Source organism: Plecotus auritus, assembly GCF_963455305.1.
Source record: "Plecotus auritus genome assembly, chromosome: 2".
Taxonomy (NCBI): domain Eukaryota; kingdom Metazoa; phylum Chordata; class Mammalia; order Chiroptera; family Vespertilionidae; genus Plecotus; species Plecotus auritus.
In genome coordinates, this window is record NC_137771.1 from 111,602,458 (window position 1) to 111,627,630 (window position 25,173).

General features: G+C 40.7%; 1 protein-coding gene across 1 annotated transcript in view; it reads right to left on the reverse strand.

The window, feature by feature from the left end:
• The window catches only part of SLC9A9 (solute carrier family 9 member A9), a gene marked incomplete at its 3' end in the record, with an annotated part of 980,651 nt that overhangs the window by 394,481 nt on the left and 560,997 nt on the right, over positions 1-25,173 (reverse strand). Inside the window, 1 exon segment of the mRNA XM_080654659.1 lies at positions 21,829-21,917. Within this exon segment, the coding sequence (XP_080510785.1) occupies positions 21,829-21,917 (89 nt within the window).

Consider the following 25,173-nt stretch of genomic DNA (forward strand, 5'->3'; position numbering starts at 1 on the left):
GAATTTTTGGCACAGATCTAATTATCATCATTCCTATGCCTGAAAGCCTTAAGTGATTATTAGGCTTATGGATACAGTTCTCCTAAATGTAACACAGTGAGACACTAAGAGGTACACCTGATCTCACCTGTTCATTTTAATTCTCAGCTCTCTCCCACAGCCTTCCCTTTCCTGTCCCCCACCCTAGTAGACTCCTACCTACTTCCTCAAGGCAACCTAGGCCCCAGTCATAGAGTGCTATCTCTTTTATGGGACTTATCAAGTTCTTTCTTATTTTATGCCTTTGCAAATTCTTTCCTCTTTGCTTCCATTCCCCCATGAAATCTTCATAATGTAATTATCTATATACCTAATTCCAAATCACCCAGCTCACAGCTTCCTCTGAACACCTTGCCTCCAGGAAGCAAGTCAGTCTTTTGATTCCCATGACATGTTGTGCATCACTCTATTTTAACATTTTCCACATGAAGTTGTTGTTTGTTCATATGTGTGTAAACATGTGTGTATGCATGTGTGTGCACACTTCTGTGTGTATATCCCCTGATGCATTAGGAGCTCCTAAGAAAGAGAACCATGTCTAATTTGCCCTTGTCTCCCTGGCTCCCATCCTGCTTAATCCACATCCTGCTTAATCTATACTTGACCCATGCGTGAACTGACACGCTGGAAAGCCCTTCAGTCAGACTCTTGAGACTTAGTGGTAATATTGTAAGCTCTGTATTCACCACCCCAAGGACACATGAAGTCTGGCCAATGTGTTTTGTGGCTAGAGCATCAGCCCATCCTGAAAGGTCACAGGTTTGATTCCCAGTTAAGGGCATATACCTGGGTTTCAGGTTCTACCCTGGCCCTGATGATTGGGGTGGGTGAAGGAGCCAACCAATCCATGTGTCTCTGTCATACTGTTGTTTCTCTTCTCTCTTTTCTCTCTCTCCCCCCTCCCTTTGTCCCTTTCACTCTCTCTAAAAAATCAATGGAAAAAATATCCTTGCTTGAGGTTTAACAATGATGATAAGAAAAAATGAAAGAAAAAAAAGCCATTGCAACCCCTTACTTAGTATCAGAGAGTTTTCTAGGAATTATAGCCCTCACTGAAATTTCTCATCCTAGTATGACCCAGGCACTTTGGTTTTTAATCACTTTATCCTTGGAATTGATTTGACAACTTAATGAAAAGGTCTACCCAGTGATTTGTCCTCAAGGTCAATGGCAAACTAGGCTCCCTCCTCTCCTCTCCATGCATTGCAGTCTGTCACATGTGATCTCTGTCCATCTTAGTCTGTGAGAAGGACCTGGATGCATAGCTTATATTACATGTCAAGTCACAGAATGTTAGATTTAGAGCACGATCATTAACACTCAGCCATATAGTTCAATCATTCATTTTTACAAATTAGAAAACTGAAGCTCACGGGTTTTAAATGAATTATCCAAGGCCCCACCATTAGTCATAAAGGTGAGGGGTGAACCCTAGCTTTCTGGACTCTCAGTCAAGTGTTCTTTCCACTATATCACCTAGCCTGTCCCATATTCTATATATTTTCCTTGAATTTTTTTTACAAAGTCATGCACATCATATCCAGCTTGACTCCCACTGTCTTATTTTTATTGGAAATTTAAATTTGGAGTTTTATTGCTGATTTTTCATTCAATAGTGATAAACACTCAAAATCTCATCTGGGGATGGGAATGAAATTAGCATCTGGAAATAATGTGCTGTAATGAAGATGTCATCATTTTCCCATAAATGCTAGACCAAGAATCTGGCTTTTTAAAAGTAAATGCAGAAAAATACCTGTGTATCCCCCAACCTGTATATTAGTAAAATATTAAAATACACTAAAACTGGCAGATTTTCAAAGATGATGGAATTAAATATAAGATAAAGAACTAATGATCTGAATGAGCTGAAAGTATAATAAATATATCCAAATATTCATTCATTCTTTTATTCATCCACTCAAGGTTTTCTGAATAAATGATACTAAGCCTCACAATTGCTACTACCCCTTCTATAATCAAAGGATATTTGGTAAAAGGCAGAATAGTTTGAACTACAAAGTTAAAAAAACATATTAAAAATTTTCCTCTGCCACTTATAAGCCTTGGCAAACCCTTAAACACATAGTCTTCTCTTTTCTGTATTATTTCCATTAGCATAAAAAGTATTCTTTCTTCTATCTTAAAAATAACAAGAATATTTGTTTTGTCTCACTTTTCCCTCCAGCTATCATTTTATGTCTTTTCTCCCCATACACAGTATATTCTTTTGAAGGATTTGTCTGTACATGCAGTTTCCAATTTCTTTCCCTCCATTCTCTCTTGAACCCACTGCAATTAGGCTTTTACCATGACATCCCACCAATATGGCTGTCATTAATATCATTAGTGATATTTATTCTCTTCATCTTACTTGACCTTTTAGAAGTATTTGACACAATCCATTGTGCTTTTTCTTGAGATTCTCTTTTCACTTGCTTTTAAGAACACCATACTTTCTTAGTTTTACTTTTCCCTACTGGCTACTACCTGTCAGTCTCCTTTGTTGCTTCCCAACCTCTTACCTCTGGAGTGCCGCAAACTTGGTTTTTGGATCACTACTCCATTACTCCCTTGGAGATGTCATCCAGTCTCATGTTTGCAATATCATCTCTGTGCTGACAACTTCCAAAATTATGCTTTTAGCCTAGACCTATCCCTGAACTCCAGAATTTTATGTCCAACTGTTTACTCAACAGTTCCACTTTATTGACTAGTACACATCCCAAATTTGACAACTGAACACTCAGTTCCCAACTGCCCCTTAACCTGTTCTCTCAGAGTCTTCCTTAACTAACATATGGCACCTCCATCCTTTTAAAATTTAAATCATGTAAAAGACCTGTACTCGGAAAACTACAGGACACTAAAAAAAGAGGTAGAGGAAGGCATAAAGAAATGGAAGAACATACCATGTTCATGGATTGGTAGAATCAACATCATTAAAATGTCCATACTATCTAAAGCAATCTATAGATTCAATGCAATACCTATTAAAATACCAATGGCATATTTCAAAGACCTAGAACAAACTCTCCAAAAATTCATCTGGATTAAAAAAAGACCCTGAATTGCCACAGCTATCCTGAGAAAGAATAAGAAAGTTGGAGGGACCACAATACCAGACATCAAACTATATTACCAAGCCATGGTTCTCAAAACTGCCTGGTACTGGCACAAGAACAGACATATAGACCAATGGAACAGAATAGAGGACCCAGAAATTGACCCAAGCGATTATACTCAATTAATATTTGACAAAGGAGGCAAGAGCATACAATGGAGCCAAAACAGCCTCTTTAATAAATGGTGTTGGGAAATTTGGTCAGATACGTGCAAAAAAATAAAACTAGATCACCAACTTATGTCATACACAAAAACAAACTCAAAATGGCTAAAAGACTAGAATGTAAGATAGGAAACCATAACAATCCTACAAGACTACATAGGCAGCAAAATTGCAGACATATGTCATAGCAATATCTTTACAGACACAGATCCTAGGGCAAGAGAGACTAAGGAGAAAATAAACAAATGGGACTACATCAAAATTAAAAGCTTCTGTACAGCAAAAGAACCCATCAACAAAACAACAAGAAAGCTCACTGCATGGGAGAACATATTTGCCAATGTTATCTCTGATAAGGCTTTCATCTCCAACATTTACAGGGAACTCATACAACTTAACAAAAGGAAGATAAATGACCCAATAAAAAAATGGGCAAAGGACCTAAATAGACATTTTTCTAAAGAGGATTTTCAGAAAGCCAAGAGACACATGAAAACATGCTCAAAGTCATTATCATCTGAGAGATGCAAATCAAAACAACAATGAGGTACCATTCCACACCTGTCAGAATGGCTATCATCAATAAATCAACAAATTACAAGTGCTGGAGAGGATGTGGAGAAAAAGGAACCCTCCTTCACTGCTGGTGGGAATGCAGACTGGTGCAGCCATTGTGGAAAACAGTATGGCATTTCCTCAAAAATTTAAAAATGGGACTGCCATTGGACCCAGTAATACCACTTCTAGGAATATATCCCAAGTAAACAGAAACATTAATCAGAAAAGATATATGCACCCCTATGTTCATAGCAGCACAATTTACAATAGCTAAGATTTGGAAACAGCCTAAATGCACATAAGCAGATGAGTGGATTAGAAAACTATGGTACATCTACACAATGGAATACTACACTACTATAAAAAAGAAGGAATTCTTACCATTTGCAGCAGCATGGATGGACATGGAGAGCATTATGCTAAGTGAAATAAGCCAGGCAGTGAAAGAAAAACACCACATGATCTCACTCATTTATGGAAAATAAAGAATATTATAACCTGATGAATAAAAAGATAGATACAGAGGCAGAGAAGCATCAAACAGACTGTCAAATTAGAGTGGGAAGGCTGGGGAGTGTTGGGGTTGGGAAGGAGGTAAGAGATCAACTGAAGGACTTGTATGCATGCATATAAGCATTATCAATGGACACAAGACACTGGGAGGGGGGCAGTGAGAAAATGTGCCAGGGGTTAGGGGAGGCGGGGGAAGGTCAATAGGGGGAAAAAAGGAGACATATGTATTACTATTTGTAATACTTTAAACAATAAAATAAAATTAAAAAAATAAAATAAATAAAATTTAAATCAATCATGCCCTGCCTGTACATAAAATACTCTAGTGTTTTCCATTTTGTTCAGTCTCCCCGAGCCATCTCTCGTCACAGCTCTGATACCATCTCTCATATCCTCCCCTGGTCCTCTTCACCTCAGCGATATTGGTTACCTGCCCCAAGTAGCCATATATTTGTCATTCCCAATTTCTGGACAGCTATGCCCCAAACATCTTTCACTTCTTTCAAGTATCACCTTCTTATTGAGTCCTTCCCCATCCATCCTATCTAAAATTGTAACCTTGCCTTCCCAAGTACACAAACCTAGCTTCCATATCTGTTTTATTATTGACCTTATGACTCACCATAAGCTATATATTTAGCTTATTTATTTTGATTACAATAAAATTCCTTCACCAGAAATAGGTTTTTGTTGCTCTTTTAACCCAGCACCTTGAACAGTGGCTGACACAGAGCAGGCTCTAACATAGATTAGCTGAATGATTGCAGAAGAGCTACCTCTTAGGTAGAAAAGTAAATAGAAAGTGAGATAAGTAGTTCATAAATACTAACGCATAATAAATGTTAACTATTTAAATTAATATTATATGTCCATGATTACTCATTGTAACTAATGTTTAGGAGGTAACTGCAGGAAGGAAGGAGAAATTCTAGTTAAAAGGGATAATATAGAAGTAAATGGCTTTGCAAGTGAACCTCAGGCAAGGTAAAGACTGTGGAAACACCCTGAAGTGTTGCCAGATTAGCAGCTCCCAGGCCTGCTAGGGGTGATGGCATGAGTCACGAAGGGCTTGGGAGGCAGGCGGGCACTGTGTGTGTGGGATTATAGATTCTGTATGCAGTCTTGTGAATTTGAGGCTCGCAGACCACTGTGTGCCCATAATCTCTAACAGCCCTTAGTTTCTAGGGCGAGTCATGGCTTGCAGGATTTTCCCATCTCTAAGGTTAGATGTGCATATCCTAAAGCAAGAGGACCAATCTGAGTCCAGGGAGAGGGGCTTCCATGACTGTTCATATACACTTTAATGGAATGCTTCACTATCAACATGAAATCCTCATAGTGGGTCCAGTACCAGAGTGTCTCTATCATACTGCTTTGTACCTCACACAGAGTCATGCTACATGGTTTCTTACAGGCTGGTGTGAAATAAATTAACCTACATCTAAATCATTATTAATTTAAAGACATATTTAAAGTGTAATGCAATTTTGAAGGAGCGCTCTATTTCTTGAAGCTGTAAAGAACATATGTTCTCAAAAGTCTGTATTCAGTTGGAGCTATTTGATTAGCTGGTGCAGACACAGTCCATGAATAAAATGTCTTTGAAAATCATTTACCTTTGCATTTTATAATACAAAGTTTATTTTTTTATTGTTTAAAGTATTACATATATTAGTACATATATCTCCTTTTTTTTCCCCATTGACCTTCCCACAGCCTCCCCTACCCCCTGACGCATGCCCTCATCCCACCCCGCCAGTGTCTTGTGTCCATTGGTGTGCTTATATGCATGCATACAAGTCCTTTGGTTGATCTGTTTCCCTCCCTCCCCAACACTCCCCAGCCTTTCCGCTTAATTTGACAGTCTGTTCGATGCTTCTCTGCCTCTGTATCTATCTTTTTATTCATCAGGTTATAATGTTCTTTATTTTCCACAATTGAGTGAGATCATGTGGTATTTTTCTTTCATTGCCTGCGTTATTTCACTTAACATAATGCTCTCCAGGTCCATCCATGCTGCTGCAAATGGTAGGAATTCCTTCTTTTTTATAGCAGCATAGTATTCCATTGTGTAGATGTACCATAGTTTTCTAATCCACTCATCTGCTGATGGGCACTTAGGCTCTTTCCAAATCTTAGCTATGGTGAATTGTACTGCTATGAACATAGGGGTTCATATATCCTTTCTGATTGGTGTTTCTAGTTTTTTGGGATATATTCCTAGAAGTGGGATCACTGAGTCAAATGGCAGTCCCATTTTTAAATTTTTGAGGAAACTCCATACTGTTCTCCACAGTGGCTGCACCAGTCTGCATTCCCACCAGCAGTGCACGAGGGTTCCTTTTTCTCCGCATCCCCGCCAGTACTTGTCGTTTGTTGATTTGTTGATGATTGCCATTCTGACAGGTGTGAGATGGTACCGCATTGTCGTTTTGATTTGCATCTCTTGGATAATTAGTGACTTTGAGCATGTTTTCATATTTTTTTTGGCCTTCTTTCTGTCTTCTTTCAAAAAGATTCTATTTAGGTCCGATGCCCATTTTTTTCTTTTTTTTAATTTGGTAAATGTTTATTTATTTATTTAATTTATTTTATTGTTTTAAGTATTACAAATAGTAGTACATATGTCTCCTTTTTTTTTTGTTTCCCTGTCGACCTCCCCCCCGGCCTCTCCTACCCCTCAGTATATGCCTTTACCTGCCCCCTCCCCAAGTGTCTTGTATCCATTGGTTATGCTTATATGCATGTGTACAAGTCCTTTGGTTGATCTCTTACAGTCACCCCTCCCAACCTCCCCTCCAAGACCATATGGATTCCTACAACAGAGAGGAATTGACAGGTCTGCTCCAACCATGAAGACAAGAAGAGAAACAGTACAGAGATGGAAGACACTGATGACGCCTTGCCAAGCTAGCAGTCAGCAGATGTGCGACACAGCAGGTTGCCTAGGACCAAACCAGAGAGGGTCGGACCTGCATTGCCACCATGTGCCCACCATCCAGATATCATTGCTGACATGTACACATAAGGAACTGTTGGACATTGAAATTGGGACTCAAACATTTTTTTGTTATTATATGTTTATTTCTAGTCTGCAGAGGCAAGCTTTTTTAAAGGAAAGAAATGGGGAAAAATAGATACAGAGGCAAAGAAGCATTGAACAGACTGTCAAACTACAGTGGGAAAGCCCATTTTTTTTTTATTGGATCATTTATCTTCCTTTTATTAAGTTGTATAAGTTCCCTATAGATGTTGGAGATTAAACCTTTATCAGTGATAACATTTGCAAATATGTTCTCCCATACAGTGGGCTTTCTTGTTGTTTTGTTGATGGTTTCTTTTGCTGTACAAAAGCTTTTTATTTTGATGTAGTCCCATTTGTTTATTTTCTCTTTAGCTTCCATTGCCCTAGGAGTGGTATTGGTGAAGAAATTGCTTCAGCATATGTCTGAGATTTCTGTGCCTGTGGATTCCTCTAGTATTTTTATGGTTTCCCATCTTATGTTTAAGTCCTGTATTCATTTTGAGTTTATTTTCATGTATGGTGTAAGTTGGTGATCTAGTTTCATTTTTTTGCATGTATCTGTCCAATTTTCCCAACACCATTTATTGAAGAGACTGTCCTCACTCCATTGTATGTTCATGCCTCTTTTGTCAAATATTAATTGAAGCATAGTGGTTTGGGTAGATATCTGGATTCTCTATTCTATTCCATTGGTCTATATGTCTGTTCTTGTGCCAGTACTAGGCTGTTTTGAGAGCAGTGGCTTTGTAAAACAGCTTGAAATCTGGTATTGAGATCCCACCTACTTTGTTCTTCTTTCTCAGGATTGCTGTGGCTATTCAGGGTCTTTTTTATTCCAGATGAATTTTTGGAGAGTTCTTTTTAGGTCTTTGAAATATGCCGTTGGTATATTAATGGAGAGTACATTGAATCTATAGATTGCTTTGGGTAGTATGGACATTTTAATGATGTTGATTCTACCAATCCATGAACATGGTATGTTCTTCCATCTGTTTACATCTTCCTCAATCTCTTTTTTCAGTGTCCTGTAGTTTTCCGCATATAGGTCTTTTACCTCCTTATTTAAGTTTATTCCTAGGTATCTTAATTTTTTTGGTGCGATGGTAAATGGGATTGCTTTTTCAGTCTCTCCTTCTGTAAGTTCACTATTGGTGTATAGAAATTCCATAGATTTCTTGGCGTTAATTTTGTATCCTGCTACATTGCCAAATTCATTTATTAAGTCTATTAGTTTTTTGATGGAGTCTTTCGGGTTTTTTTATGTACAATATCATGTCATCTGCAAATAATGACAGCTTTACTTCTTCTTTTCCAATTTGGATGCCTTTTATTTCTTCTTCTTGTCTAATTGCAATGGCTAATACTTCCAGTACTATGTTGAACAGGAGTGGTGAGAGTGGGCATCCCTGTGTTGTTCCTGTTCTTAGGGGAAATGGTTTTAGTTTTTGCCCATTGAGTATGATATTAGCTGTGGGTTTATCATATATGGCTTTTATTATGTTGAGGTATGATCCTTCTATTCCCACCATGTTGAGAGTTTTTATGAAGAAAGGGTGTTGGATTTTGTCAAATGCTTTTTCTGCATCAATTGATATGACTATGTGATTTTTATCTCTCAGTTTGTTTATGTGATGTATCACGTTTATTGATTTGAGGATATTGTACCATCCTTGCATTCCTGGGATAAACCCTACTTGGTCATGGTGTATGATCTTTCTGATGTACTGCTGGATACGATTTGCTAGAATTTTGTTGAGGATTTTGGCATCTATGTTCATGAGGGATATTGGCTTGTAATTCTCTTTCATTGTGTTGTCTTTGTCTGGTTTTGGTATTAGGGTGATGCTGGCTTCATAGAAGGAGCTTGGAAGTGTTCCTTCCTCTTGATTTTTTTGGAATAGTCTGAGGAGGATAGGTTTTAGTTCTTCCTTGAATGTTTGGTAAAACTCCCCTGTGAAGTCGTCTGGCCCTGGGCTTTTGTTTGCTGGAAGCTTTTTGATGACTGCTTCAATTTCTTCCATAGTTATTGGCTTTTTGAGATTTTTAAGTTCTGATTGAGTTTTGGAAGGTTATATTTTTCTAGGAATATGTCCATTTCCTCCAGGTTGTCCAGTTTGTTGTAATAGAGTTGTTCATAGTATTTTTGAACAATCCTTTGTATTTTGGTGGGGTCTGTTGTTATTTCACCTCTTTCATTTTGGATTTTATTTATTTGGGTCCTCTCTCTTTGCTTCTTGTTGAGCCTGGCTAGAGGTTTATCAATCTTGTTTATCCCTTCAAAGAACCAGCTCTTGGTTTTGTTGATCTTTTGTATTGGTTTTTTGGTCTCAATGTAGTTTATCTCCTCTCTGATCTTTATTATTTCCTTCCTTCTGCTTACACTGGAATTTTCTTGTTGCTCTCTTTCTAACTCTTTGAGTTGTAGGGTTAGGTAATTTATTAACATTGTTTCTTGTTTTTTGCAGGGCTTGTAGAGCTATGAACTTCCCTCTCAAGACTGCTTTCGCTGTGTCCCATAGATTTTGGATTGTTGTGTTTTCATTGTCATTTGTTGCCATGATGTTTTTTATTTCTTCTTTGATCTCTCTAGTAACCCAGTCATTGTTTATTAGCATGCTGTTTAGTCTCCATGTGTTTGATTTTTTTTGGATTGTTTTTATTATAGTTGATTTCCAGTTTTATGCCACTGTGATCTGAGAAGATGCTTGATATGATTTCTATCTTCTTGAATTTGAAGAGACTTTGCCTATGACCCAACATATAGTCTATCTTTGAAAATGACCCATGTGCACTTGAGAAGAATTTATTCTGTGCTTAGGGGTGAAATGTTCTGAAGATGTCAATTAATTCCATCTGGTCTAGTGAGTCATTTAGGATTGATGTTTCTTTGCTTTTTTTTTTTATTTTGAGGATTTTCCCCATGGTGATAGTGGGGTATTAAAGTCTCCTACTATGATTGTATTGCTGTCAATCTCTCCCTTGATATCCTCCAGGAGTTTTTTTTATGTATTTGGGTGCTCCTGTATTTGGTGCCTATATGTTTACCAGAGTTATTTCTTCTTGTTGGATTGCTCCCTTTAGTATTATGAAGTGGCCTTCTTATCTCTTGTTATGTCCTTCACTTTGAGATCTAATTTGTCAGATATAAGTATTGCTAGCTTTTTTTTCATTTCCATTTGCCTGAAAATCTGTTTCCATCCCTTCACCCTTAGTCTGTGTGCATCTTTTTTTCTGAGGTGAGTTTCTTGTAGACAGCAGATATTTGGGTCATGTTTTCTTATCCAATCTGTTACCCTATGTCTTTTGATTGGGGCATTTAATCCATTTACATTTAAAGTTATTATTGATAGGTACTTCTTTGTTGCCATTTTTATTTTTTACTCCTGTGTTCCTTCTTCGCTTCCTATTTCTTTTTTTTACAGCAGATCTCTTAGCATTTCTTTCTTGCATTGCTGGTTTGGTGGTAATAAATTCCCTTAGTCCTTTTTTGTCTGTGAAGCTCCTGATTTCACCTTCAATTTTGATTGATAGCTTTTCTAGGTACAGTATTCTTGGATTCAGACACTTCTTTTGCATGACTTGGTATATTTCATTCCATTCCCTTCTGGCCTGATGAGTTTCTGTTTAGAAATCAGTTGCTAGTCTGATGGGGGTTCCTTTGTAGGTAACTTTCTGTCTCTCTCTGGCCACTTTTTAAGATTCTTACTTTTTCGTTGATGTTTGCCGATTTAATTATAATGTGCCTTGGCGTCGGTCTTTTGGAGTTCATTTTGCTTGGGACTCTGTGAGCTTCTTGGATTTGTGTGGGTTTTTTCTTCCCTATACCAGGGAAGTTTTCTGTCATTATTTCTTCAAACAGGTTTTCTATTCCTTGCTCAGTTTCCTCTCCTTCTGGATCCCCTATTATGTGGATGTTGTTTTGTTTTGTATTGTCCCAAAATTCCCTTAGGCTCTCCTCCTGCTTTTTAATTTTTTTTTTCTAGAAGCTGCTCTGCTTGGGTATTTTTTCCTACCTTGTCTTCTAGCTCAGTGATGCAGTCCTCTGCTTCTTCTATTCTACTCCTGATGCTTTCTATTGAGTTCTTTACAGCAGCGATATCATTTTTCATTTCTTCTTGGTTCTTCTTAATTTCCTCTTGGTTCTTACACATATTGTGGAATTTGTCTTCCATTATTTTCAGCCACCTTATGACCATTTCTCTGAATTCTTTCTCTGACAGGTTGCTTGCCTCCATTTCATTTACTTCCTTTTCTGGTGATGCCTGCTTTTCTTTCATATGCAGGCTGTGTCTTTGTCTCCCCATGGTCTCTCTTCTCTGGGTGTCTGGTCATGTAGTTCTTTCTCTCCTGCATTGATTTAAAGGCACAAAATACAACACAACCAGGTACAATACACAAGGCACTGTACTGAAATGTATTCACAATATTAATAACCCCAAATAAAGGTGACCACCAGAGAAAGGCAAAATAGAGGATAGGAGAGAAAGAAGAAGATAAAAAAAGAGAAAGGAGTGCAAAAATGAAATTGGGAAAAGGAAAATAAGAAAGAGAATAAGAAAGAAGATGGGAACAAACTATATATATGGGGAGAAAACCCCAATAGAACAGCCACTAATCCCAACAAATGCCAGCAACAAGCACCTGGAGATGAATACAAACTACAAACAACAATTAATCTCAAGCGAGGCTAGGGGAAACAGAAGCAAAAATCAAACAAAAACAAAACAAACAAAAAAAAGAATAAGCAAAACAATCTCACAAACAATCATAAAAAATCGATATAATCAACAATAAAGCAAACCACAACAAAAGGACAGAGAGAAAAACAATCTTTTGGATAGTGAAGACAGAGAAGAGAGAGATGTGTATGGACTTGGAGCAGGGGATTGGAAATTAGATATATAAGTAGGGTGAAATTTTTACAGGGGGTAAAAGAAAGAATAGGGAAAATCTAAAGCAGGAAAAGGGTAAGAGAAACAGGACAACAAAAGGGGAAAAGTTAGGAAGAGAGTGATGGCATAAAGGTAAAGTTGAGATAGAGTAAAATGATGCTAAAAGAAAGATGAAAATGGAATGTAGAACACTAATCCTAAAGTAAAATAAAGAGAAAATAAAATTACACTTTTAAAAAAAGGTAAAATAGTAGTAGTAATAATACTGATTGAAAATAAAAATGTATTAATTAAAAAGGTAAAAATCAAAAGAGGAAAAAAGAAAAAAAATAGTTTCTGATGTAAAAGATGAAAAAAATAAAAATAAAAATGTGCAGTAGTGAAGGTCATTCACTTCCTCTACTCTTCTGTTTGGCACACCTGTTTCCTAGCCAGGACAGTATTGCAGTTCCCTACATTCCACTGCTCCTCAGTGTTGTAAGCCAGTCCTAATTTTTAAGCAGGTAGTGTGTCTTAATTTCTTGTATTCCTTTATTTGTGTTTACACAAGAGTCAATTTGTGATTCAAGCCCTGGGTGGCAGTGTTTCTGGATTGACCTCCGGGTCTATAGGTCATCTCTAGCCAGTGCTTAGATCCTGCTTTCCCTGTGGCACTCAATACCAATTTGTGGGAGTGGGTTGCCCCAGAGCTGGTTCTCTGATGGATATTCCTGGCTCTGATCCCCAGGTTCCAGAAAGACAACTTTCCCCTGCAGTCTCTTAGGGTGCCCCCAATTGGGTGATCCTATGTGTTGGGCTTAGTATTCAGAAACAAGATTTTAAAGAGGAAAAAGAAAAAAGAAAAAAAAAAAGCCAGCGTAAGTGTGCGAACTTGGGCTGCGCTCAGGTCTGTGCAGCCTTTTTTCTCCCTTGGGTCTAAGCAGCTGGCACACTTTTAAAATTTTTAGGCTGTCCTTTTGCGTCAGATCAAAATAGGTTGCTTTTTAGAGTTCCCTTCTGTTAGCAGCTCTGAGGACCCCCTTCCACATTCACAGATCACGCCAGCCCCAACAGCCATGGATTTTTCTAGGCGCAGACTTTCCCTGGTCCTCCAGCTCCCGCAGTACGCACATTTCTCTCTCCTGCCAGGACCAAAGACCTCACCTTATCCCGGGCGAAATCTGACCTTTCCGTGGTGGAGTGTAGAGCTCCTCTGAATCTGAGTGTTTGCGCCAATTGGGGACTGGTGTTCTGGGGTTCGCAGCTGTTCAGTGGGTGCCGTAGTTGTAGATTTTCAGGCTTCAGATAACATCCACTTTCCCCTTCAAGATGGCACAGTCTCTGTGTCTGAGCTGGTTGCTCCAGGAGGGAACCCAGCAGCAGTGGGGGCTGCCAGGTCAGGCAAGCACCATCCAGCAGTTCCCCACCATCTCCTGGAGTATAGCTGTCCCTCAACTAACCAACAAACACTTCCCGTGCAACCCTCAGCTGTTCTTTGTATCTGCTCCAGGACAAGGCTCAGGACACGTCTGTCTATTCCGCCACCATTTTTTCGATCCTCCAAAGTTGATTTTTATGTATTTTCCACTGGCCTTCACTCATTGACTTTCTTTACTCCCATTGACTAGTCCCTGGGGACAGAGACTCAGAGGCTGTATATGCCACTTTTCTCATTGGCAGTGAAAATGTGCGGAGATGCAGAAGAAGACACTGTATTCAATAACTCTGTGTCATCATATAAAACTTTCCAAACCTTTCCCATTTCACAGTGGAATCAGTTGTGATTTCTATAATACTTACCTCAGCTATTCTTTACAATTTATAATTGGCTCCCACATGCAGTTTGAACTTTGCTTGTTACACTGCTGCAGGTATGGCCATGGACCTCTGATCTGTGAAGTTAATTAAAAGGCTAGATCTCATTTCCTTCAAAGTCGTGACCTCAGACTCTGCATACTGGAGTGGGGAATGTGTGTGTGCATGCATATATGTGCATAGATGGACAAATATGTATATAACATATGCATATATTCTGAGAAAAAGTAAGTAGAAAATGACAGGCCCTGAAGAAAAAAGTGAGGAAAGGTATGTGAAAAGAATGGAATTAGAATTCATTAGGCCCCTCCTATGAACCAGCACCTAGGAAAGAAGTTAATGGGGGGAACAAAGATGGAGGGATGCAATTATCTGGATGCTAAAAAACAATCTGGTAAAAACCCTTCCTGAAAGTAGAGTGCTGTAAGAATGGAGGCTGGACGTCCATCAGGGAGTGATGGTCAAGTCATTCAGAAGAGAGCAGAGGGCTGTGGGGCACTGATTTGGGCTTTGTCTTCCATGGTGCTGGGCTGCTGTCTCACCAGGAGATGAATTATTTTTGGAGTTCTGTGGAGAAGTCTAGATAACATGACTTAAAACTGCAGGTCCCTACACAGAGTTCAATTTTCCAGAATGCAAGAACTCAGAGAACCAGACAAAGTCAGGAAGAACAGCTGAACACATTTATTTCCCTTTAAACCCTAAAGAATGCTAACAGTCTCCATAATTGAAAGAATCCTAGGTGACTATATATTGGAGTGTTTTAGGTATTAGTACCAGTTTTTTTCTTCACTTTTATTTTTAAGGATAGGTACTTAAAATTTGTGAAGTCACATTTTTGTGGTTCCTCTGATGGGCAGAAGTGTAGGGTGAACTTGGAGAATTTCTGGGTAGGTGGGAGGTAAGGTCAGGTCCAGCTAAGCTTGAGACATGACAAAAAGAGCTTTTCAAATATTTTTGAAAACTACTATTTAGGAATTTCTAGTCAATTACAGTTTTTGCTTAGATGTCACTTTGGCTTTCTCCATTCCTACTACCCCAAAATCATACCAGATATCTTCAACATCATTGGACTTATTATATAATCTTCTCTATCTCCATTTTCATTATGGGATAGATTGCAATAATTTGGCCCAACTTTTATCATCCCCTATATCCATGCTTCTTACAATATAACTTTGCAATGTGGGCCTGCAGCCTTCTCAGCCTCTTGACCTTGAGCTCAGCCATGTGATTTTCTTTGGCCAATAGAATGTTTAGGGAAAGAGACACAAGCAAAGGCTTGGAATGGACTGGCACATTGGGGCTTACTCTTATGCCAAGAGAAGAATGGCAGACACATGGCACTGGCTGTGGTGTGGTGCTCCAGCCAAGCCTACTCTAGAATAGAGCCTCAGAAAACCCACAGACATAAGCCCAGTTGAGACAAAAAGAGCCACCCAGCTCAATCCACCTCAAAAGATTTGAACTGTGCAGATATCTGAAAAATAAATGCTTATTGTTGGATGCCACTGGGGTTGTATTGTTGTTTGTGACATAGCAAAAGCTCACTGATACAAATGCCATTTGATTCATGCTCCTCTTGTCTGCCAGAGTGATATTTCTAAAATGGAAATCCAATCTAAAATTACTTTGCCTAAGATACTTTAATGACTTCCTATTATTGGGTTGAATGGTGCCCCACTGCCAATTCATATGTTGAAGTCCTAACCACCAATACTTCAGAATGTGACCTTAGATAAAAACAAGGTCATTGAAAATGTAAAATGTAATTAGTTGAGTAAAAATGATGTCATACTGGAGTAGGGTAGACCCCTAATCTAATATGAATGATATCCTTATAAAAAAGGAAAATTTGACCTGAGTCGATAGTTCAGTTAATCAGAGCATCCTCCCAATACACCAAGGTTATGGGTTTGATCCCCAGTCAGGGTAACAAATCACTGTTTCTCTCTCTCTCTCTCTCTCTCTCTCTCTCTCTCTCTCTCTCTCTCACACACACACACACACACACACACACACAATCAGTATTTTAAAAAATATTTTTCTTGATTTCAGAGAGGAAGAGAGAGGGAGGGAAACACAGAAACATCAGTGATGAGAGAGAATCATTGATTGGCTGCCTCCTGCATGCCCCAACCTAGGGAATGAGCCTGCAACCAGGGCATATTCCCTGACCATGAATTGAACTGATGACCTCTTGGTTACTGGGTTGATGCTCAACTGTTGAGCCACACCAAGCTGGGCAATATTTTTTTTAAAAAAGGAAGTCTGGAGATAGACATGCTTTCAGGGAGAATGCCATCCTATCTAATAAAGAGGGAATATGATAATTGACCCTCACACCATCACAAATATGGCGGTGTGCACAGCCAATAAGGAGGGAATATGCTAATTGACTTTCCCACCCTTAAAGATGGTGGCACCCACAGTCGATAAGGAGGTAATATGCTAATTGACTGTCCTACCCTCAAAGATGGCAGCACCCACAGCCAATAAGGAGGGAATATGCTAATTGACTGCCACACCCTAAAAGATGGTGGCACCCACAGCCAATAAGGAGGGAATATGCTAATTGACTGCCACACCCTCAAAGATGGCAGTGCCCACAGCCACAAGATAGCGGTGCCCAGTCCCCTCAGCCCTACCAGGGTGGCAGGTGTGCAGCAAGCCTCGGATGGCGGATGCCCAGCTGATGCCCAAGGCGCAGGCAAGCCTTGGATGTTGGCTACCCAGCCGACCAAGGCTGTCCTGAGGAGCAGGCAAGCCTCGGATGGTGGCTGCCCAGCTGCCCAGGGCTGCCCAAGGCTCAGGTAACCAGGGCCAGCCGAAGCTTGCGCTGCTGGCAGTGGTAGCAGCAGAGGTGTGATGGGGACATCACCTTCCCCTGATTGCCAGGTTGCCTCCCACCCCTGAGGGCTCCTGGACTGTGAGAGGGGGCAGGCTGGGCTGAGGGACCCCCCTCCAGTGCATGAGTTTTCATGCACTGGGCCTCTAGTGTAAGTAAAAAGGCAGATATCAGGATTATGTTTCTATAAGACATAGAACATGGAAGATTACCAGAAAATCACCAGCAGCTAAGAGAGAGGAATAGAACAGATTATCCCCTACAGCCCTCAGAAGGAACAAATTCTACCGACAACTTAATCTCATACTTCAGCTCTAAAACTGTGAGATGATGAATTTCTGCTGTTTAAGCCACTACCCATTACCTTTAGAGTAAAGTCTAACCTCCTTCACAAGGTATGAAAGTCTTTTCTTTCTTTTATTTTTTTAAAATTAAAGTTGACAATATTATATTACTTTCAGATATATAATATAGTGATCAACATTTGTATACATTATGTTGTGACCAACACACTAAGCCTAGTAACTATCTCTCACCATGCAAAGTTATCACAATGTTATTTACTACATTTTCCTTCACCTTCTCCCCCACACCCCTGTCCCCAAACTCCCCTGGCAACCATCAGTTCAATCTCTGTTTCTATTGTCTGTTTTTGTTTTGTTTATTTGTTTAATTTTTTAAAATTTCAAATATGAGTGAAATCATGTGCTATTTGCCTTTCTCTGCTGACTTTCTTCATTTAGTATATTATCCTCTAGGTCTATCCACATTGTTACAAATGGCATGATTTTATTTTTATTTTTTATTGCTTCATAATATTTCACTGGACGTTCTTTCATAAGCTGGTCTCTGGCTATATCTTTGGTTTCATCCATCACTGGATCCCAGTAGCTTCAGCCTTACCCCATTCTCTGGCCACACAGAACTATTTATAGTGCTTCAACCAACTGCCTTAGAGCTCTTGTTCATCCTATAATTTGGAACTCAAATGCCTTTTCTCCTACTTTCCAATCCTCCACATGATTACCTGATTAACTTCTATTTCTATTTCAATCTCCAGATTGGGCATCATTTCTGGAAACCTTCTCCTCCCCTTCCTAATCCTAATAACTGGAGGATGCTCTATTAAATGCTCCCCAAACACTCTATGGAGATATTCTTATCACAGTTCTCTACACATTTTAATCTTTATCGACAGACTTGATAATGAACCTCTTGCAGGCAGGGTCACATGCTATCTGTCTTTTTATTCCTAGTACCTAGCACAGTGCTTGGCACAGAGGGGCTGTACAGCAGTTTGTGGAAGGGATTTGTGCATGCTAATGTGCAAATTTCCAAGCAGACGTGTTCTTGGCATATGGGAGGTACATTCTTTTGTGAGATAACTGGCAATTCAGTTTATTTAGAAGCAAAAACACCCAATTAAGGAGCAAGCATGGCTTCCTTATTCTTCTTTGTTTCCTTTTCTCTACCCAATCTCACATCCTAATATATAAAAGAGCTAGGTCCCATCACGACCAAACGGACGACTGGTCCCTCCCCACCCCCCCACCCCCAACCCTTGGCCTGCAGGCTCCCATCGCTGGATGGCCAACGGAGAGCCACGGGGAACCAGGCTCGGTGGCAGCAGAGTGGGACTGGGGATTGGTGAGTGGGAGCAAGGCAGACCCCCTGGTCCCTCCCTCCAGCCGGCAAGCTCCGATCAATCCTCAGTTTCTTATGAAAGGAATGTGGCGTCTCTACTGCGCAACCTCCTGGGATGCAGACTCACCACTGTGAGAGGCCCTGGAGTGATTTCAACAAGGACTTCAGCGCCTCCTCTGGGAAAAAACACCACCTCCCTACTCCACAGCTGCTTCCCTGTCTGCAAGAAACTGCACATGCTCCTCCCTGCAAGATGGGTGGGACCAGAGCCTGAGTTGAACAGTTCCACAATGGTGGCTGAGCCAGTGCAGGGATGGAGGGAGGGAGGGCGGGGCAGGAGCAAGGGGGAAGTCCCGGTGCACCTCCTCCCATAGGCATAGCCCTTCCTGGTGTTATGATGAAAAGCATTGTGTTTTTCTAACTCTGTCCAGGTAAAGGAAACAAGTGTCTGTTAACTTCCAATCTTACTCTCCCAGCTGCCAGTTAATCCCTGTGGATGCATCATATCCAACCTCTAAGGATCCGAGGGGCAGGTTCAACCTTCATTCCGTAGTTGAGGAAACTGACCAATAAACACATGGGTCTCATGCCTCAGTGTCAACTCCCGTGGAAATCTCCAGGTAATAACTCAGATTTTATATCTAAGAGTATATTTTCTTCTGTTTTCATGTTTAATTCAACCCCGGGAATCAAATGAGTTCAGAGGGCTCAGCATTGTATTCCCAGGGCCTTTGGATCCACACAAATTGCAGAGCTCGGTTATCCTGAGATGAAAGAAAAGGAAAGAGAAACATGAAAGGTTTCCCAGCTCAGTCACAGAGACATTTCATAGCCACATACTAAGGATACAACATTAACTTAGGGGTGGAAAGGACACAAATGGAATAGAAGATGGAGCCATTTCTGTTCAGATTCAAACAAAGTTAATGAGGCAGAAGAAACACTGGGTGCCATGGAAGAATAAGATGAAACAGCCCGGTAGGGAGTGTCACACACCTCACAGGGACAGCACCTGGGGCTCCGGACATGATGGGAGAAGGGAGGGGGCTGGGTGAGAAGAAGTGCATGGAAAGGCCTGGGAGTAAGAACAAGAGGATGATATGCAGAAGGTGGGCCTCACCAGGTGATGACCGGGGGCAAGCCTTCGGAAGGTGGTCAAGTGCCCCCACCTCTGCTGAGGGGTGTATGCATCTGTCCTGGGAGCTGTGGCTGATGGAGAGGGAGGCTATGGCTCTATGTGGATGAGTTGACGAGAGCCTCCCTGCAGCCACAGTACTCAGTGTTCTCAACATGGCAGGAGCACAGGATCATGTACACAATGTCAGGAAAGAAAAAGCATCCTATTCCCAACTTATTCACAGACTTTTATTTCTGGTATCTATATTCCCAACGTGTCCACAAGAACATTTGGAAAAAGAAAAAAGATTTGTACATGATATGACTGCATCTTTAGAAAACCCAAGTGATCACAACCAGAGCACTTTTAACACCTAATGAGCCAAATACACTGATGAACAAAAATAGACCCAGAGACACAGATGCATGAACAGACTGTGGAACCTCAGAGGGAAGGTGGGGGAGGGTGGGTGGGTGGGAAGAGATCAACCAATGGCCTGTGTGCATATATGCATCACCCCTGGACACAGACAATGGGGTGGTGAGGGCCTAGGGGGAAGGGGTTGTAGGCTGGAAAAGGTTAATGGGGAGGAAAAGGGACTTATGTAAACCTTTCAACAATGAAGATATAATAAAAAGAGTAAAAAATAAAATAAAAAAGTAAAAGAAAAGAAAATAAAAGCCAAGAATAATTGCCCTGGCCTGGTGGCTCCATTGGTTGGAGCTTCGTCCTGTACATTGAAAGGTTGCGGGTTTGAACCCGAGTCGGGGTGTGTGTGGGAGGCTACTGAATAAGTCATGCCTGGAGGAGGGAGGATCCTCAGACCTAAACACAGTCCAGGCCTCACCCATGATCCCAGGCCCATCCTCTGCTGAGTAAGACCAGACCTCCCAGCTTCCTGTCAAGTCCCTGGTCTCTAAGTCATAATGCCACTTCCCCATGTTCTCTAGAATGCACTGCTCAGTAACCATCTATACTAATAGAAGGGTAATATGCTAATTAGACCGGGTGACGAGACATCTTCTGGATGTCTGACTTCCTTCTGGTGGGGGCCGAAGCAGAGGCAGTTAGGGGTGATCAGGCTGGCAGGGCAGGGCAGTTGGGGGCCATCAGGCTGGCAGGGCAGGGCAATTGTGGGCCATCCAGCCAGCAGGGAATCGGTTAGGTGGCAATCACGCTGGCAGGCAGGCAAGCAGTTAGGAGCCAGCGGTCCCAGATTGTGAGAGGGATGTCCAGCTGCCAGTTTAGGACCCATCCCACAGGGGATGGATCCCATCCCGCAGGGGATGGGTCCTAAACCTGCAGTTGAACATCCCCTGAGGGGTCCCAGATTGGACAGGGTGCAGGCCGGGCTGAGGGACCTCCCCATCCCCATGCATGAATTTCATGCACTGGGCCTCTAGTGCTTTATAATGCTTTTAGATGTAAGTGACTGTAAATTATTACTGTCTGTGGGCCTTTCATCTTTAAGTATGACAGTCTGTGGCCCACATTTCTTAGGAGGGAGAGGCTATTATAACTATATTAGAGGTTCAGTGCATGAAATTCATGCACAGGGGTTGGGGGGGTGGCCCTCAGCCCAGCATGCACCCTCTCACAATCTGATGTCTGACTGCTGGTTTAGGCCCAATCCCACAGGGACCCCCGCAGGATCAGGCCTAAACCAGCAGTTGGACACCCCTCAGTCGGACATCCCTCTTGCAATCCAGGACTGCCCGGTCCTAACTGCTCACCTGCCTGCCTGCCTGATTGCCCCTAACCACTCTGCCTGCCTGTCTGATAGCCCCTAACCCCTCTGCCTGCCTGCCTGATCACCCCTAACCGCCTCTGCCTCGGCCCCCACCATTGCGGCTTCGTCCAGAAGTATGTCTGGAATGACGTCCAGAAGGTCATTTGGCTGTCTGGTCTAATTAGCATATTACACTTTTATTATTATAGATTTTTGCTTACCAAGAAACCTGTTAATGGTTATCCTGGAGGGAAAAAAAATTTTAAATATCCAAACTTTAATGAAGCCTGGAGCTTTCTTTGCTAATGAAAATGCACTGTCAGCATTGTTGTGTTACATTGAGAAAGGACACAAGGCAGGGAGGGAGTTTTTCCTTTTACCTGTTTAGTCCTCATTTTGGAATCCAACAACAAATTATTATAGGTATAATGTGCCTGTGTGACTCCACAGAAGAGAACAGCAACTATTCCTGAAATTCAAAATATACCAGTTAAAACCAATTTTCTTTCTCATCTATGTCAAAGGGTAGGCCTATCCAAGCTAGAAGAAGATGAAAGGCCCTTTAGTGGCAGTAGAGTTAACACAGCTAATAACTACTATGATAATGAAATCGGGTAAACATTGTTGCTTGCATTTAAACACAGGCCTGGCAAGATCAAAACTAAAGACCTAAAGTATTAAGAGGTAGATTCTTCCTGAGGATAAATGACTCCCTGGTCACGAGTTAGGAAAGTTACACTTGTAAAAACATGAAGAGAAGGCTGCATCATCAACTCTGGACTACTCAGCCAGCACAACCGCTTGGCTGCATTCACTAAATGCTGGCATATTCACCCTGACATTTTCTTTCCATTGGGTACTTTGAAGAATCTGAAGCAGTTCCTGTCATGTCATAATTTAGTATTAAAACTATGAGACACACACACAAAAAAACAAAACCATGAGTCACTGACATTAGAAATCTACCAGGGTTTTGCTGCCCTTGCCAATGACCTTATGTGTTAAGCAAGAAAGAGAGAGATCCCTATATGTCCCTATTATACTAGCTTTAAATGCCATGAAGTCACACATACACAAGATGCTCCATGGGGACAAAAGGGAACCTACCATGGGATAAATGTGTCTCAGGCGCTGATATTTTCTGTGCTGCCTTTGGGCTGGAATGGAGAAGTGGTGGGGGCTGCACTCTATTTTGGATTAAATATTCTGTTAATTATGAGAAACTGGGCACAGAGGAGGGCTTCAGGAAAACACAGATGTTTAAGTATTTCTCATCTCAGGCCAGGGGGTTGAATGGAATTTTAAGCAGCAGAATCTTTTCAATTAAAAACACTCAAAAATTAAGTGTTGGTGATTCTTAAGAGTATAGAAATATGTGAGCTGAACACTGACATTTCAAATGAACCTACAATAAAGAATTTTAAAGAACCAAGCATATTTTTTATATGTAGACTTTATGCTTCTATTTATATGTTGGTTATTTGGGGTTTGGTTTTGGATATAATATTGCTAAGACATATTTACCTAATACAAGTGTCTAGATATTATATTACTTATTTCTTTTAATATTGTTTCAAAATTTTAGGTAAAAGTGAAAGCAGCTAAGAAGTTTTGCCAAGAAATATATATGCAGTATGCATTTCTATACATTTTTGGGTAATATCTCAGTTTCTTAGCCTCTCTTCAGAAATTCTATGGGAAAAATACTTATAAAATGTTATATTTACTCTTTACAGAATTTCTATTAAAAACAAAACAAAACAACCAACACCAGGGACACATGCCTGTGCCTGTGTGCACCAGCACCACGGATATGTGAGGCTCTAGACAACACTTACACACTCTATATCTCAAATTCTTGGATGCACAGAGGAGGGGAGGGGCACCAAGTGTCCTTTGGGCCAGTTAAACACCAAAAAAAAAAAAACAACAACAACACCTTGCTGGACACCAGAAATCAGACCATTTAAGGAACTGAAACTGTCCTGAAGACACCTGATCACACACCTGCATTCCATTCACATTTCAAGCCCACCTCAATCCCCAGACTCACTGATGACAAGTTTCCCACTAATGACTGCATAAAGGGATGAAACTCCAGCTCCTGGGTGCTGCCATTATTGACCCAGTGCCCTCTTGGCTTGGTGCTGTGCTGCCCTTCCCTTTAGATATCCCTTCTCCCACTCCCTTTCCTTAAATAAATTCAATTATTCTTTATCCACCATCCAAGATGGCTATTTAGCCTACCTACTCACACCACCCACCATGTTCACCTTTCATTTTAGTGGCCTGAATTTCTGTTTGTGTGTTTTTTCTGCACTTCCAGATCAGCCTCCTGGGATCTATTCTGAGAAAGCAGAAGCAGCCAGGCAGTGCCCTTGGAGGTTGGGTCCCAGCTCAGTGGTTCCCTCTTAGGAGCCTCCAGATTCTCTCCCCTTTGCCCTCCACTCTCTGGGGTCATACTTGCTTCCTGAAAATACTACATCTGTGTTGCTTCAGCATCTCTCATTTACTTTTTTAGCTCTCCACCACCTGCATGCCTAATTTCCTGCATTCATTTGTCAATAGCCAGACAGTTCCTTTTTTCTGGTACTATCCTGTTGGTCTTTTCTCATCCTAAATCTTGGTGGTTCTCTGAAACTATTGATGGTTTGCCATCTGGAAATAAGATACAACCTTTTTCTCCTATTGTAACTGGGACAAGGGGGGTGCCAAACTCCAGAGGCCTGGGCTCAGTCTTTTTTTTTTTTTCACTTTTATTCTTTTAAAAAAAAAATCTTTATTGTTAAAAGTATTCCTTAGGTCCTCCTTTTCGTCCATAACCTCTTCCAGCCCACTCCCATCTTCCCCTCCCCGCTACAGGTCCTCACCACCCCATTGCCTGTGTCCATGGGCTATGCATATAAGCATACAAATTCATTGGCTGATCTCTTCCTACTCACCCTCCCCTGCCTTCCCTCTGAGGTTCAACAGTCTGTTCATGCTTCTATGATTCTGGGTCTATTTTTGATCATCAGTTTATTTGGTTCATTAGATTCCACATATGAGTGAGATCATGTGATACTTATTTTTCTCTGACTAGCTTATTTCACTCAGCATAATACTCCCCAGGTCTTTCCCTGTTGTTGTTGGGCTCTGTCATATTTCTATACTAGCTATGGTTGGAATTAGTGTTTTTAAAAAGGGTTGGAGCCACTGGATTGGAACTACTGAGTTGGATCCACTGGATTGGAACAAGAGCCTTGGGATAAGAGTAAGTTGGGCTTAGAACTATCGAAGAGGCACGACCAGACTCCGACACATGTCTTTCAATTCACAAAGGCATGGTCTTTCTGAAATGGGAGTGCTATCCCACAAGAAGTGGCTGCCCTGAAGTGTGAGAAATTCCCATCCTTTGAAATATTTGGGTTGAAAGATCATCACCAGACCTGCTGTAGAAAAAATTCTCATAAAGCAGAAGTGTGCATGTCCTCCAACTCTGCGGGTCTATTATTTTCCTATACATTATTATATTAATTCACTAGGATTAACACCTCAGTTTGTTGATTTTTCAGTTCAGGACAAGGAAATAATACTGGTTCCAAATGAAACCTTTAGATATTTTGAAAAGAGGCAGCCCAACATTCTCAAAAAGTAAAAATAAGATAAACAGACTTCCAAATATTTTTTTTTTCAATTTTAGGCAACCTTTCTAAATTAATATTAAAAAATATTATTACCACACC